At 56.8% G+C, this 15916-nt stretch overlaps 1 protein-coding gene across 9 annotated transcripts; it reads left to right on the top strand.

Annotated features, from left to right (window-relative positions):
• Window positions 1-1536: 1536 nt before the first annotated feature.
• Window positions 1537-14145, top strand: LOC149911936 (uncharacterized). 9 transcript variants are annotated; one of them, XM_090133053.1, is made up of 17 exons: window positions 2162-3308; window positions 3470-4381; window positions 5233-5358; window positions 7117-7340; window positions 7482-7986; window positions 8070-8535; window positions 9049-9110; window positions 9665-9818; window positions 10070-10326; window positions 10661-10731; window positions 11083-11162; window positions 11285-11396; window positions 11762-11885; window positions 12459-12596; window positions 12916-13058; window positions 13263-13388; window positions 13498-14145. In XM_090133053.1, the coding sequence occupies exons 6-17, from the start codon at window positions 8457-8459 to the stop codon at window positions 13616-13618; spliced, it is 1467 nt and encodes a 488-aa protein (XP_089989179.1). In that variant the 5' UTR covers window positions 2162-3308; window positions 3470-4381; window positions 5233-5358; window positions 7117-7340; window positions 7482-7986; window positions 8070-8456; the 3' UTR covers window positions 13619-14145. The 9 variants fall into 9 exon arrangements, with proteins under 9 accessions (XP_089989183.1, XP_089989182.1, XP_089989179.1 ...); XM_090133050.1 differs by having other exon boundaries at window positions 5230-5358; XM_090133057.1 differs by lacking the exons at window positions 2162-3308; window positions 3470-4381 and adding an exon at window positions 1537-2143.
• Window positions 14146-15916: the final 1771 nt, after the last annotated feature.

The following is a 15916-nucleotide window of genomic DNA, read 5'->3' as shown; positions in this document are numbered from 1 at the left end:
ACGTTGGAAAAGACCTTCAAGAGCATCGAGTCCAACCATGACCTGAGCAAAGTACCCCAACTCTAACAACCCTCCTCTAAATCATGTCCCGGAGCACCACATCCAAACAGTTTTTAAACATGTTTGGGGATGGTGACTCAACCACCTCCCCAGGGAGCCCATTCCAGTGCTCAACAACCCTTACTGTTTAGAAGTTTGTCCTGATATCCAACCTAAACTTACCACATGCCTGTGCGTTCTGTGCAACCCCACAGATGTGACAATGGGGACTGGCTTCTCAAAGGAAACGGTGTCAGGAGGAAGCAGCTGATCCTGCCACTCACGCTGCTATTCTGGGAGTCCCTCCCCAGGACTCCCACAGCTTCCTCCTACCAGCCCCGCTCAGCTCCTCGCGGGCTGCAGACGCTGCTGAGGCTCTCGCACTCCACGGCCGTCATCTTCTTCTCGTGCTGCCGGACCGCTCTCTGCAGGGCTGCGCTGAGTTCCTGCCGCTGCAGCCAGAACCGCAGCTCCCGTGCTGACGGATGGAGGAGCTTCGTGCCGGCACCCACAGCACGTGGTCCCCGGGCTGCCGGTGGCACGGCAGGATGCTCCCCTCCCTGTCTCCCATCGCCCCTCAGCTACGCCATCCGCCTATAATCTGCCTAAGGATTCCAAAGACCCTGCAGAGGGCTCCGGTCAGGCCGATCGACGGCTGATGCCAACGGCACGAGGTTCGACACCACCACACGCCGGGTCCCGCACTTTGGTCACAACGACCCCAGGCATCGCTGCGGGCTTGGGGCAGAGCGGCCGGAAGGCCGCGTGGAGGAAAAGGATCCGGAGCTGCGGGCCGACGCTCGGCTGAACGCGAGCCAGCAGCGCCCTGCGCAGGCGGCCGAGAAGCCGGCCGAGCATCAGCAGCAGCAGCAGCAGCTGATCGCCCCGCGCTCAGCCCCGCCCCGCACAGCGCCGGCCTCGGGCCGGCACCGCGACCGCCGCCTGCAGCGGGACGCCAAGGTGCCCCGGAGCCGCTCGTCTCCAGCGGGTTCCCCACGCCACCGCCGGGCCGCGCCGCCCGCCCGGACGCCCCGCTCCCCCACCTGCCGGCGGCCGCCAGCCCGCGCTCGCCGCTCTCCAGCAAGGCCCGCACGGAGCGGGGCGGGGCGGAGCGGGGCGGGGCGGGCCCGGCCTCGCTGAGGTCCCCCACGTCCCCGCCCTCCTCCCGCAGCCGCAGCCGAGGCCCCGGAAGCGGAGCGGGCGCACGACGGCAGGCATCGCGAGGGCAGCCGGGCTGGGGCCATGGGAACGCGCGCGGTGATGTCGCAATGACGGCGCGCCCGCGGACAGAAAGGACCCCGCGCGGAGCGCCCGCCCCGTTCGGCGCACCGACCAATGGCAGAGCGGAGGAGGCGGGGCCGAGCGCGGGCTCTCCGCCAATGGCGGCTGCGGACGCGGGGCCGCCGCCATGGTGATGCCGATGGCGCCGGCGGGATGGAGGAGCCGCGGGGCTCCGTGCGGGGAAAGCGGCGCTCCGCCGCTCCGCTGCCCCGCTGCCCCGCCGCCGCCCTCGGGGACGCCGCGCGGTCGGGGGAAGGCGGCGCGGGGGCACCGCCGCCGGCCCCGTCCGTCCCCCGTCAGAATCCGGCTGTCCTCGGAGGGGGAACCGAGCCGTCCTCCGTCGTTGCGGCGAGGCGCTGCCGGGCTGCGAGAAGCGGCGGCTGACCGCGAGAGGCGGGACCCGCCCGGTGTCCGGGAGCGGCTCCTGGCTGAGCCGGGCAGCCCCGGAAGAGAGGGAGCGATCGCGCGGATCGAGGCGCGTTCGAGCCCGGCACGGAGTCCGGCCCAGCGGAGTCCGCTTCTCGCTCGGCTCCAGTCATCGGCAGCGCTGTGCTGAGCTGCTGCCCCGCAGCTGCAGTCTCCAAGCGCCGTTTTCCATCTGATGCCGTGGAGACGGCGCGCCCTCCCTCATTGCAGCGCGTAAAGCCGCCCCCCCGGCGACAGCGCATGCGTGATGGCGTCCCCGTGGCGACAGCGCCTCAGCGCGTGCGCCGCGCCGTCCCCGCTGGGTGACGTCACCAGCCCCGCGACCCGAGGAGGAGGCGGCCGTGCGGAAGTGGGGCGGCGCACCCCGGGGCTCCGAGCGCCGCCTCAGCTTCTACAGGTGGGTGTTCGGGGGGGGCACCGGGGCGGGGCCGGGGTTAAGGGGGCTGGGGGCCACGTGCCGCTCTGCGTTGGCCCCGCGGGGTCTCTGTGGCGCTCGGGGCTTCCGCTCGGCGGGGGCAGCTGCCCTGTGTCTCCCCGCCTCCCCCGCCCCGTGTATTTCACTGCCCTCCTGCCCTCCCCCCGCCACTGGTCGCCCACAACCTCCCCCGTCGCTCTGTGTGACCCCCGGGGTTGCGCCTCCCCTCCCCTTTTTCCCCCTTCCAGTTCCCCCATTCTGATCACTGTAGTCCTCTTCATCATCATCAAATCATCAAATCACCAAGGTTGGAAAAGACCTTCAAGATCATCCAGTCCAACCATCCACCTACCACCAATATTTCCCCACTAAACCATGTCCCTCAGTACGACATCTAAATGTTTTCTGAACACCTCCTGGGAAGGTGACTCCACCATCTCTTTGGGCAGCCCATTTCAGCATCTAACCACACCTTTGAAGAAGAAATTTTTCCTAATGTCCAATCTGAATCTTCCTGGCACAACTTGAGGCCATAAACACACAACCTGCTGTTAATACTTTTCCTAATGCCCTGACAATACTGAATGAGAAACACATCAACCTCCTGCTAGATATCTCCGAATCAAGTCAGTAGAACAACAGAGAAAGTAGGAGATGCTAACATCTGAGAAAAAATACTGAGAAGGGGAAGTAAAACAAGAAGAAGGCAATGAAGTGGCAGGTGGGTTGTCCCTCCATACCTCTGCTGGTCCTTCACTAAAATTCTTTTCTGAGGGCAGGGCTTTCTTCTCACTGCAATTTCTTGCTTCCTGCAGCCCTTCCCTAAGGCAACAGACACATTCCTGCCAGCTGCATTAATAACTTCCACCTTGTGACACTGAAAACAGTGGGGAACTGTTTAAAAGCATCCTGTCTTGTACAGATACATACAGAAGCAGCAATTACAGTAACAAGAGGAATAATAACGACAAGAAAAAGCACAAGGTGGAAAAAGCCTGTGAAGAAAGTGTGGGCGAAAGCATTTTTTCAGGTTCCTTGCACGAAATATTCCCAAGCAACAGACACTGTGAAGTGGGAGAAATCCAGAACTTCTACAGCATTTTGTCTGAATGCCCTCACAAAGAGAAAGGAGCGGGCTTCAAGACAGGTATCAGGATTTGGCCAATAATAAAACATACCTTTAGTTTTAAATGTGTTCCTTAACCCATTGTGTTACTTTGGCTCTATCTGAAGGGTTGAAAACTAAGTGCTTTTTTCTCTGCTTGTAATCCATTTCCTGTGGGTTGTTACCACCTATCTGTCTGGCAGGAACTACCCCGTTACCCCGTTGATCAAACCTTACCTTTGGATGTCATCCAAAATTACTTAACAGAAAAGAATCCAACTGGCATATCTACTATGAGGAGAATGAGCAACATTTCCTTGAAGAATTTACTCAAAGTAGGCGTGCGTATTATGTGCCAAGAAAAGAAGGAAATTTGATGCTAGCATCAGTTGATGAACATTAGCATATATTCTTTATATGGTACATGCTGAAGGCAATGCTGGAAAAAAAAAATATGAAGAAAAATCATTGTTTTAAGGTCTTCCTGCCTCAATTTAGGGAAAGAAAATGGCAAGTTCTTCAATGGAAAGGCTTTTTTGTTGTTTTGTTTGTTTGTTTGTTTGTTTTCCATGAAGAATGGAAGTACTTCAAGAGATGGGGGTTTTGTTGTCAATGTCTAAACAAAACATTTGCATTGAATTCAAAATCTGTATGTTTCAGCGTGTCCAACACAGCCAAAATATTTTGCTTAGAGAAGGCAGGCATGTGTTACTATTTTCAATGCGTTTCATGTTTAAAAAAAAAAAAAAAAAAAAGTCAATAATGAAGCATTCACTCTGTTGATCCAGTTCTCACTGAGTCATTAAGGGCAGGGAACAGAAGAGACAGAAGGATATGAGACATCTTTGAACGCAGCGTATACAGCGGACTACTGAGAAATTCAAACCCAAACGTCTAGACTAAGTGGAAAAACTTGAAGGAAAAGAAAATAAAAACAACACACAAAGACACAACTTGGAACGAAGTCAAAAAACCAGGATGAAATGAAACAAACTCCATCTCCCCTCATGGAGATGTTTTGATGCAGTTTGGCAGACCAGCTATATGCTCACTTCCTGCTCCCAGGCCAGCTGTGAAGATTGCTCTCTGAATTCTGGACTCACAGAATCGTTAAGGTAGGAAAAGGCCATGAATATCATCTGGTTCAACCGTAGACCTCTGGAAGGTTTCCTCCCAGACCACCACCCCCTTCCTTCAGGGGACAGGTGCCATGGTTTATTTTAGTGGGCAGCACCTCCTCAACTTAAGTTCCCTTGCCTTCAGTTCTCTTGCCCCTCTGCAAACACAGCAGCATGCCCCTAAAAATAAACAAAGAAATAAATAAATAATCCTGTGGTTTTGACACCTGTCCTCAAATTCCATGTCTGCTTTGACAGAATTACATGTTTTTAGAGGAGTACTTGGCCTGTGATTTTCAGTTAGTTCTGTCAAGCAGTGCACAGACCTTGGTCTCTGTAAAATGGGGCTCTCAGATAGGGTGAGCAAAGCTCACATGAGGGGAAATCACTAAGGGCAGGCTTGTCAGCAGGTTTGAATCTATCCCCTGAACAAAAAGAAGTGAAAAAACAAATTTGGCATCTTGGAGCCCAAACTGGCAGGCCTGATCTGAAATGACATTGCAGTTTTCATTAGCTAGTAGGAGCTGATTTCTTTCCTCCTTATCCAACACGACCTTGAAACATACCTTAAGCTTAAGTAGGTTGTTGTAGTCTTCAGGGGCCTATACTAGCTTTCCACTAATGGAAACTAAGTTTTGAACTCCAGGGGATGAAATGAGGTGAACAAAATTGTCTATCTATCTAGTCACAGCTGTAAGATTTAAGGCATATGAAATAAAAAATGGGGCAAAAGGGACACCAAGAACCGGTTTGAACTTTAAGGTAGTAGAATATGTATAGGGCTGGAGCTGAAGAAGTAGCTTAAATAAGAGTCTTGTTTCTTGTTTTTGGCTTTTGTGGTTCAGCAGGGTGCAAGGATGACAAATATTTAATAGCAGACCACTTCTGCCACAAAGCATGGCCATGGCTACAGAGGCTGGATGATGTCAAAGGATACAGAACAGCAGTCGTGTGATTATCCAGTGCATCACGTGGTAAGTAGGGGAGCTAATATGACTCTGACACCAATTCTTAGTCTACAGGCTTTTGTAGGATGGTATTCCTTAGCAGTATCTCTCACCTGGGGGTAAAGGGAAGGAGACCAAACATCCTCGGACAACCACATGCAATTTCTCACCATCATCAAAAAAGTAACCTGCTGTCAGTCATCTGGCTTGCTCCCTTCTGAGGTTACAACCCTTCAACAAAAGCAATTCAACAACAGACCACTCATAAACTCACGGTCAACAAAAATAGTTCTTTTTTTCTATTGCTGGAAGAGCTGCAGCAGTTTCAGTCTCCCGATGAGCTATACCACTGCAGCACTTCTTTGGGCTTGAGTTAGTGGTGCACCACTTTAACTTAGTAGGCTTAGTAAAATACAGAAGGTACTTCACCTTTTTACTGAGAGGGAGGGCAGGAGAGGCAAAAATTGCTACTTCTTGCAAACTACCCTCAGTTTGCAGTATCCTAATGCTCTGTATGAAAGCCTAAAACCACAAAGAAAATGACTATATCTTTAAATATTAGCAATGCAATTTCCTTTCTTCTATTCTTGTGAATTCCAACTGCTTTCCTGATGTTTGCACTTACCAAGTAGACAACCCAGTGATTACTTTCTGTGATCAAACCTGGCAGCTGTGAACTCAAAAGGGCAGGCTGGAACGAAAGCAACACAGCAATGCTGGAGAAAAGAACAGCGTGGCTTCACGTGGTGATGGAGCTTTGTTTCCTATCTCCTCTGAAATTCTGCTCTTTCACATACCCTGCTGTTGTACAGCAAGAGGAAAAAAACAATCAGTGAAAGGGTTGAGTTTGTAGGAGACATGAGCTCCACTTGAAGAGCCATGAGACGTTGGCTGGTATGCTGGTTCAAGGGTATGCTGGTAACTCGTAAACTGAGAAGCCTCCAAGTAAACACTCAGTGTGTCAATAAAAGGCTTGGTGGAGGGCAGAGAAATGTGCTGCTCCTTAAGGCGTGGTGCCCCCATGAACGGATGCACACGGTGTCCATCTCTGCTCTGCATTTAACGCAGGGCCCATGTCCCAGCCCACGTCCCAGCCACGGATCGCGTCCCGACCCATGCCTCGAAGGACTACATCGCAGTGCTCGCCCTATACGCGGGACCAGCTGCTGAGCCCAGATCCCCCAGCGGGGGCAAGGGGCTGCTCAGTAGGGCTGCCCTTTATGCTCTCACCCCCTCGGGCCCCTCCTGCGAGTCTAGGGGGCGCCGAGCTCGAAGGTCGCTCGATGAGGGCCGGGGGTCGCCGGTCCGGTCCGGTCCGGTCCGGGGCAACGGAGAGGCGGCGTGAAGGGCCGTCCGCACACCCCGGGAGCTCCCCGACAGCCCGAGCGGCCGCAAACAGGGTTAAGGCCGAGGCGATTTGCGCGTAATCCCCGGCACGGCCCGGGGAAAGGGGCGCGGTGCCGGGTAGGGGCGGTGAAGGGGGAGGGCAGCTCGGCTAGACCCCCGGGAGCCGGGGGAGGGAGCGGAGCCGGTGGGGAGGGAGGACGGGGCCCGGAGGGGGCCGGGGGGAGAAAAGGGAGGAGCGGCAGGGGGTGGAGGGAAGGAAGAGCGGCGTGGGGAAGCGCTACGCGCCCGAGCGGCGGAGGGAGGGAGGGAGAGGAGGAGGCGGCGGTGGAACGCGCTCGGCTCCGTGGGCCGAAGGTGCCCACCCCTCCCCTCTGTGCCTCCCCCGTTTTGACCCCCAGGGTCCACCTGTCTGCCCCCCCCCCCCCCCCCCGGTCCCAGCACCGGATGCCAGCACCGGGACAACCGCCTGTCCCGAAGTCCACACTGTCACTGTAACCATGGAATCTGGGGCCGTACCAACCCGTCTACCTCGAGAGCCCCATCAGCGTCCTACAGCTCCTGGAGCCTGGTGTCGCTGTCACCCTGGCTGTCCATGACTGTCCCAAGCTGTCCCCCCTGCCATGGTGGCACAACTGCAGCGCGGTGCCATCCTCATTGAAGAGGTGACGAGGAGGGGTACAGGGAGGGGGGCTGGGGACAGTTGGGGGACACGTGGGGTGTGACATGGGGTTGGTGGTGTCACCATCGTTGGGTATCACCTTCACTGGATGCCATTGGGTGTCATCGAGTGTCACTGTCTTCAGGTAACACCGTGACACAGGGTGACCTCGATGTGGAACAGCCGTGATGCAGTGTCCCCATCCCTGGCTGTCACTGTTGTTACCGTCATCCGGTGTCGCCATCACTCGTGTGTCACCATCCCTTGGATGACATTATTCCCTGTGCTGTGATCACCACACAGAGGTAGGCACTGGTGGCCCCGCGTTGTCACCGTGCTGTCTCTGAGCCTCTTGCTGTCCTTTGTCACCCCTCCAGGCCTGCCTACAGCCGGACTCAGTGACACTGGAGCCCTCTGGTGCCCATCATTGTCTGCCACGAGGACGGGGACACACACGGTGGTGAACTCTGTGCCACCACCAGAGGAGACCACATGTGACATCAGCGTGGCACAGCCGTGATGCAGTGTCATCATCGTTGTGCGTCGCCAGCAGCTCACCAGCTTCAGCCTGTATGACACGTGGCAAGTTCTCGTGCCATTTGCCGAGTAAACCACGGTGACTGTCAATAATGATATTTCAACCTCGTGAGGTGTGTGTGTGCCTGTGAACGCACAGGTTTTTGTTTATTAAGCAGACGTGAAACAACTTCTCTTACTAAGCCATTAAAGTTAGGCTTGCGTTCTTTCATAACAGAATTCAGTAAGTTAACTGGAACTCCTCCTGGAAGAGGAGATCTCCTCTCCATGCCAGTGACCCAACAGAGCTCCAGGTGACCCGGGCTGATGTCACAGTGCGATGCGCTGCATCACAAGGAGATCTTCCGCAGGGCAGCATCAGTGCCAGCACTTCCCTGCAAGGCCTGGGCGCTGCTGCAGCACTGCTCAGGGGCTCTGTCCTTCTGCGGTCAGGAGTTGGCTCAGGGGCAGCAAGGCTGCACTGGGTGACCTTTGTTGACACGTGGAGGAGCAGGGGCACTTTGCGGAGAATTGTTGGTTGGTTGAGGAGCCTTGTTTGTGGAGGGCATCCTTAGTTCTGAGCTGAGGGCTGTCGGCCAGCGACATGGAAGGCTGCTGGACTGTGAGCCTCAGCTCGGAGCTGGTCTACACGTTCCCAACGCTGCTGGAACTCTCTACCAAAGGTAAGGCTTTCCGGACTCCCTTCCCAAGGCATCGCACGGGGCTGTTAGCTGTCCAAAGCCTCAGCTCCTGCTCTCTGTGCTTGGCTGGGCATGGCTGGGGGCTGCTGCAAGAGCCCTGCCCAAGGGTCCAGCTCTTCTGGGGACCACGTGGCAGCCAGGTCCCAATAGTAGAGCTGCCCAGAGCCCCCAGGTTCCTTTAGGCATGCTCAGTCCCCTGTGATAGGGCAGTCCAAGACCAGGTTTCCCTGGGAGAACACACCTACAGGTGTTTCCGTAGGTTCCTGCTCTGGGAGGAAAGGCATCCTGTGTCCCACAGGTTTCCTATGTCCCCGTTTCCCCTCGGGGCCCTGAATAAGGCTGAAATCAGAGCAAAGCCCAGCTCCGCTAGCCATGGCGGTGCTTTTCTGGGGTGTGTGCGTGTGCCTGTATCGATCACTGTCTGTGTGAGGAGCTTGCCAAGCAGTTGTGAAGAGGCTGTCCTGGAGCATGACATGTCTTTTCTTTCCTTTGCAGAGATTGTGGCGGTCTGGGATGCCGTGTCTGATTACATCCTGGAACAGATGAAGCTGGACAAGGTGGGCTGGTATGCTGGTGGCCCTTGCCCTGGAGAGAGGTTCAGTCCCGCCAAGAGTGTGGGCCTCACAGAGCAGTCCCTCCCTGAGCACCACACTGAGCAGCACTCTGAGCCCAAGCCGGGTGCCCAGAGCAGCCTGTTGGCCAACTGGGAGGGAAACCCAAGGCCAGAGCTGCCCTGAGCAAACGTTCGGCACACGCAGGGGCTTTGCTCTGCCCTGTGATCAGAACGGGGAGAGCCAAGGGAGAAATGGGTGGGGGATTTTTTCTGGCCCTATGCCAAGGATGTCCTTGGGAATAAGTCCCAGGCTTAAGCCCTGTGCTGTAAATGCCCGGGCTCTTCTCTAGCCAAAGGATGTTGGGAAATACTATGCGAAGGTGACTGTCTTGCAGGGATCACAGATTTTTCCAAAGCTTTCCAGAGAGCCCCATCTCACCCTGCTGTCCATCAGGAGTGGGGAGGGCGGAGAGCAGTGACCCCATGCTCTTGATGTTTGTGGCTTTTGCCGCCCCTAAAGTACACACTCGTCAGCCTTTCTGTCTTTTCCCCGTGCAGGGAGTCCTGGTTCCGGGGCTCGGGGTCTTTGCTGGGGTCCGAGAGCAATTCCACAGCAAAGAAGAGGCAGTTTCGGTGCTAAGGCCTGTCTTCCAGCTGGACATCGGGGTGCTGTGGCTGCAGGACCTCCAGTCACCCAATGACATCATCCCTGGTGAGAAGGCAGCAGCCACCTTCCCCTTCCTGTCCCACGTCTGGCTGGGTGTGTTATCCCTGCTCTCTGGAAATGGCCGGGAGCAGCAGAGAATTGTCTGCAAAGCTCGGGGTACAGCGTGAGTTCATCCCGAAGGAACCACAGCTCAAGAGCTGTTTCTCCGAAAGACCTTTTCTATGGGATTTGGTCACGATCATGTTGCATGGGAATGTGGCTTGCTGTGGCAGTGAGGCTGTGCCTTCTCCTTGCAGACGATGTCAAGATTGAGTCGCTCAACTACCGGCAGCTCTCGCGAGCCTCCGGCGTCCCGCTGAACGTGGTGCTGCGCTGCGTGCGAGAGAGCGTGCTCTTATACTGTCACCTCCTGAGGAACAGGGAGCCCGTCTCATTTGTCTTTAAGAACATCGGCGTTATGACGTGCCAAGACGACTTCCTCCTCATGAGGTTCTTCTGCAGCTGCATTGCAACGCTGGAAAGCAATGCCACCATCCTTTCTCTGTTCCGCACTGTAAGTTGAGGAGGTTTTGAGGGTGCGCCATCAGATCACTGCTGGCCAGCCTGGATGTGGCAGGCCAGTCCAATGCTTGTCCCCACGGCTTTCTCCACTAGCAAAGAGATTTCCTGGATCTCTGCCCCTGCAGAAAGCCTGGCAGTGCTCTTGCACAGCCTCTCTATTTGGCCATCCTGCTCCTTCAGAGCAGAACAAAGCTCTGATGTTCACGGAAGAGGCTTTGGTGGAGAGCAGCTTTCTCTTGGCATGGGAGCCAGGCTTGCTTCCTGTCAAGAAGAGCCATGAAAAAATGGCCTTGGCAAGCCTCCAGCAGGTCTGTGTCCCTTTGCAGAGATTTTGGACAGAAGATTCTGCTGACTTCGGGCCAGAGACCACTGCCCATGGGATCCGGGTGTTCCCGAGGTGAGCGCATTTCCTCTGCAGCACTTAGCTGGCCAGGAGACAGGCTTATTTCCCACCTCCTCCTCTGAGACGTGCCCTGCTGGGTCTCCGTGCTCGGCATCCAGTTGGGTAGAAATCCTGGAAAGTCTGGCTCCTGGGAATCATGGTTGTGTTACTGGTGCCCAAGCTGTCCCGATTCTCATCAGAGAGAATGGACTGCACGTGCAGAGGAATTTGGGCTACGTGTGCTGGTTTGGCATGGCCAGGAAGGAAAAGGATGCCACGCTTTGCATAGCACATAGATAAATACCGCCAACAGCTGCATGGGTAGGAGGTCATCCTTCTTCAAGGGTTGTCACTCTTTGTTTCCAGGTTTCAGCTCACTGTGGAAAAGAGCAGAGCAGAGGTTGCCGCGGAAAAGAAAGCTGCAGTAGAGCGGAAGATGAGTAGAGGTGAGGGAACGGGTCCCAGCTGTAGGGAGGTGGGCCCTGTCCCGTGCCGGGTGGCTGGATCCAGGTTCACGTGCTGTGTCCGTTGGGCTGCTCTGAAGAACTTCTTTCTGTCTTGGTTCCAGGGGGCTCTGCCGGCAGGCTGCTGCAGAGGCGGAAGACACTTCCCCCCTCCATGCTGCTGCAGCGCAAGCCAAGCTCAAGGCAGAAAGATGTGGCGAAGGAGCCTTCTGCCAGGTGAGAGCCTTGGGTGAAAAGAAGAAGGAGATGCGTGTGCTCGTGTAGGAGTAGCCTCCCCTTTGGAGCTGCCAGCTCTCAGCACCCAGAAAGGCTCCTGACACACGTGTCCCAGTGGGAGCCGTTCTCTCCAGGGATGGCAAGCACGTGGCACAATTGCTCGAGGCAGACACACCAGCTTCATGTTCCACCCTGGCCCCCGATCCCTGGGGGAGCTGAATGCTGATCCCCATTGATGGCAGAAGCTCTTCTCCCTTCAGGGGTCTCTCCGCACTGCACCGGAGCCCATCTTTACAGCTGTGGGAGCACGGGGGGAGACTGAGGTGCCCTGGGCTCCTGCAGACTCCTCTTGTGTCTGTTTGCAGCGCGCTCCCGCCATGTGCAGGCAGCTCCCGCAGGACGAAGACAGCGGGACAGAAGGAAGCATCTACTCCTGCCCAGACCAGCACTGCACTCCCTGCCACAGAGGAGTCTAAGAGGGTGCTGCAGGTACCGGCCCTGCCTTGCTACGGGGACTGTGCTGCTTGAGACTGCACAAATGACAGAATGGTAGAATCATAGAGAAGTTTGGGTTGGAAGGGGCCACTCAGACCACCTAGTTCCAATCCCCTGCTGTAGGCAGGGACACCTGTCTCTAGACCAGGTTGCTCTAAACCTGACCCAGCCTGGCCTTGAGTGCTTCCACAGGGAGGGAAGCAAAAGCCTCTGTGTGTGCAGTGACCTGGAGCACAGCCCTTGGGGTGCCATCATTTCACATTTCTACCCGCTCCTTCAGCTCCTCTTCAGTAGATGGAGGGTGCTGCACACCTTCCCTATCTTTTCTCGCCTCCTGGCCTGCCACCTGCCACAGCACTCTGATTTTGAGCAGGGGCCATGAGAGTGGAATACGACCTCTGAGCCACGTTTGCTACAAGTTGCGGATCCCGTCCTGCCTTTAGGGCCCCTGGTCTTTCAGGGACAAAACAGTGCTGACCGGCTGCCAGAGGCGAGGAGCAGGAGCGTGGAGCTGAAGGAAAGTCCCAGGGGCTGAGGCTGATCCTGTATGCTGCTGTGTCTCTGCAGGAGCTCCGGGAAGTGTCTGCATTGTGGAAAGAAGTAGACCGCACGTGGCCCATGCACCAGCAGCAAGTAGAGCAAGCACGGGCAGAAAGGGCGGTGTGGGAAGGCTGGAGCGTAGGGGCGGACCAGCGTCCACCCCAGGTACTGTCAGGGATCGAGCCTGCTGGCAACAGCCGCCATCCTCTGAGCCAGGCTGCGAGCTCAGCAGGACTGAGGGGGTGGGGAGTGGGACAGGCGCCGTGCAGCATGGCAGGGGCTGGCCTGCTCCTCCCTGGGAGGAGAGCTTGGCACCTCACAGGGAGAGCCCTGCAGGGAGAAGGGAAGGGCGGCGGGCAGCCGTGGGCTGGCAGGGCCAAGTCTCCTGCTTGCCGAGGCCTGCTGCAGGGCCCTTGACAGAGGGCTTCTGAGAAACAGCCCCGTGCTCCCAGCCACTTTGCTGACAGCGTCTCCTCTTTGGCAGCTGATGGCCAGGCAGAGCATGCGTGCTCCGCATCCTCCAGCCCAGCCCAGGGGACAGCAAGTGGAGAGGAGGTGGAGGAAGGATGTGGATCCTCTGCCGGGAAGTAAAATGGGAACAGCGACCAAGCTGGCACTGCATGCTGAGTAAGTGTGTGCGGGCTCTGCTGGCTGCCTGAGGCACTCGGGCAGCTGTGACCCTGCAGCTCGGGGACAGGCACGGCCCGGCCAAAAACTCTGGCGGGGTGCAAGGGTGGGGACACGCGGCAGCACGGGGATGCTGGGCTGGGTGAGGGGAGAGGCAGGGGGGCTCAGCAGAGCCCAAGGGATGACTTTCTCCTCCTGCTGCAGCCTCCTTTCCCCACGAGTGGCTCAGGTGCTCCAAAGGTTGGAGCCGCACCTCCATCAGCAAGAGGCTTTTGCCAGCACAGCGGAAAGAAACCGGCAGAAGCTGGAGCTGAAGCGGCAGCTCCCCTGGTAAGCTCCACAGGCAGCAGATCCTGAGAGCCGGGCTGGAGCCCAGCCTGCACTACTTGCCTGCGCTCAGCCCGTAACGCTCCGTGCGCTGTTCTTTTCACCTCCGTAGTGCTCGATGCTCGCGTCGCTCCAGAGGGGAAGGTGCAGCCAACGGTGGTGACCGCGGTGGAGCTCTCGGCAAGGGGGCTGGGAAGCTGTCCAGATTTCCACCTGTGAATGGAAGATCGTAGAATCAAAGACTCATTGAATGGCCTAGGTTGAAAAGGGCATTGAAGGTCGTCTAGTTTCAACCCACCTGCTATGTGCGGGGTCGCCGACCACCAGACCGGGCTGCCCAGAGCCATATCCAGCCTGGCCTAGAACGCCTCCAGGGATGGGGCATCCCCCACCTCTCGGCAAGCTGTTCCAGCACGTCACCACCCTCCGCGGGAAGAACTGCTAACATCTAACCAAATTCTGCCCCCCCTTCCACAGTTTAAAACCATTCCCCCTTGTCCTGTCACTATCCAGCCTCGTCAACGGCCGTTCCCCCTCCACTTTATATCCTCCCTTCAAGAATTGGCCACAATGAGGTCTCCCCGGAGCCTTCTCCTCACCAAACTAAGCAAGCCCAGTTCCCTCCACCTTTCTCAATAGGAGAGGTGCTCCAGCCCTCTGATCATCTTAGTGGCCCTCCTCTGGATTCGATCCAAAGCTCTGCGTCTTTCTTGTACTGGGGCCCCAGCCCTGGACGCAGTAGTCCCAATAAAAATAAATTGGCCTTATTTCCAGTCGGTCTGCTGGTGTCGTGTCTGTTGCCATCAACTAATGTGATGGAGCCGTGCTTTGAGAGAGGAGTTTGGGTGGCAACAAGAGCTGCTCCCAAGGCCCGGTAGGCCCATGCTCTCCAAGAGCGGATTCCCAGGACGGCAGCCATCTCTGCTGGCCGTGCACACTTCCTGTGCAGAAGAATTGATGTGTCCCCTCGTATCCCCATAGCTCCCTCCCAGCAACAGAAATTCCGTGGGAGAACCGCAGGGGAGCTCTGTGGGGACGAGGAGCAGGCAGGGGCATAGGGAACATGAGGGCTTCTGAAAGGCCTCTCCTTTCCCCAGAGGGCTTGTGAGCACTCCTGCCTGCAGCTGGGAACTGTATTGCCAGGAGCTCTGCAAAGGTGGATTTGCTTGTAACTGTAGGCAGGGAGTTTCAAACCAACACTGCCGTCCACAAGGGGAACATTTACATTCTCTCTCTGACAGCACTGAGACAAAGATTTGAGCTGGCAGTCTGAAGGCCACATTAAGCTTGACTGGAACAGCTGTACAGTGAGAAACCATTTGCCTTTTCACGGGGAACACAGCTGGAAGGGAAATCCAGAACAGGGGAAAGGAAGGCAGATGGTTGCCAGGCAGAGCTCTGAGCACAAGGAGATCTTGGAGTGGATGCTCCTGGAAGAGATGCTCAGACACATGCGAGATGAGGACGCGATCCAAGACAGCCAGCACAGCTTCACCAAGGGCAGATCGTGCCTGAGCCATCTGGTGGCCTTCTACATTGGGAGTGCCGGCACTGGTGGTCCAAGGAGGGGCAACTGATGTCATGCACCTGGGCTTGTGTGATGCCTTTGACATGGTCCCGCCCCATATCCTTATCTCTAATTGGAGAGAGATGGATTTGAGGAGCAGCCTCTCGAGTGGATAGAGAATTGGCTGGATGGTGGAAGCCAGAGGGTTGTTGTCAGTGGCTCCACATCCCGGCGGAGGCCGGTCACCAGCGCTGTCCCCCAGGGGTCCATCTGGGGGCACACTAACACTACTCGATAGCCTAATGGGGTGTGACTGATCAGCCCCGCCCCGCTGCCGGTACTGCTGGCTCTGCCCTCGCCCCGTTGCCGGCTCGTTAACGGGAGCCCCCGCACTTACCGCTCACCGACAGCGATCGCAACCCTCCTTGCGGTGTAGTCCCGCGTACGGGCGGCTTACGGTTTCTCCTCGCTGAAACAGCCCGCCTGATCCTCACAGCCCGACTCCTCCTCTCCGTCTGTGGTGGGCAGCGACGCGAGGCTGCCCTCCCAGAGGCTTCTTCTCGGCGGGGGCGCGGATGCAGAGCCGTTGCCCTGGCGACGTCCCCGCCGCGTCAGCCGCTCTCGCCAGAGCTGCCCGGCCGCTCTGTTGTCTCGGGGATCCTGGGTGAGGGGACCGAGCGAAAACCCCCGTACCTCGCGGTCGGTCGCTGCGGTTCTGGCTGGAACAGCTCCGAAGCAGCGAACCTCGGCGATCGAGGCTTCTTGCGAGGCACAGTCATCGAGGCAGAAGGGAGAAGCGTTCATTTGTGTCCCCGTGCGAAGTTCCGGAGGAGAAACGAGGCTGTTCTCCCCCCTGAAGCCGAAACGGAAAGTTTCGGAACTATCGCTCATGGGTTCCTTTTGCTAAACTCACACGTTGGTTCTTAAACCGATGTGCTAATCCCTGCTGCCGAACAGAGCACCCCACATCAATCCCTCCTCTTCCTTTGAGGATTATGGTGTTTGTATGGTTGGAAATATCCAG

This window comes from Phasianus colchicus, unplaced genomic scaffold (genome assembly GCF_987193195.1).
Source record: "Phasianus colchicus unplaced genomic scaffold, bPhaCol1.hap1.1 HAP1_SCAFFOLD_51, whole genome shotgun sequence".
NCBI lineage: Eukaryota > Metazoa > Chordata > Aves > Galliformes > Phasianidae > Phasianus > Phasianus colchicus.
Note: the sequence above shows the minus strand (reverse complement) of the source record. Positions and strands in the feature narration are given on the sequence as shown.

What these genes read in the sequence shown, in the direction of transcription:
- LOC149911936 (XM_090133049.1), top strand. Translation starts at nt 8,859, where the DNA reads ATGTCCCCGTTTCCCCTCGGGGCCCTGAATAAGGCTGAAATCAGAGCA. An exon ending in GGGATCCGGGTGTTCCCGAG is followed by an intron (nt 10,732 to 11,082) that starts GTGAGCGCATTT and finishes CTTTGTTTCCAG; the next exon opens with GTTTCAGCTCACTGTGGAAA. An exon ending in CTGAAGCGGCAGCTCCCCTG is followed by an intron (nt 13,389 to 13,497) that starts GTAAGCTCCACA and finishes TCACCTCCGTAG; the next exon opens with TGCTCGATGCTCGCGTCGCT.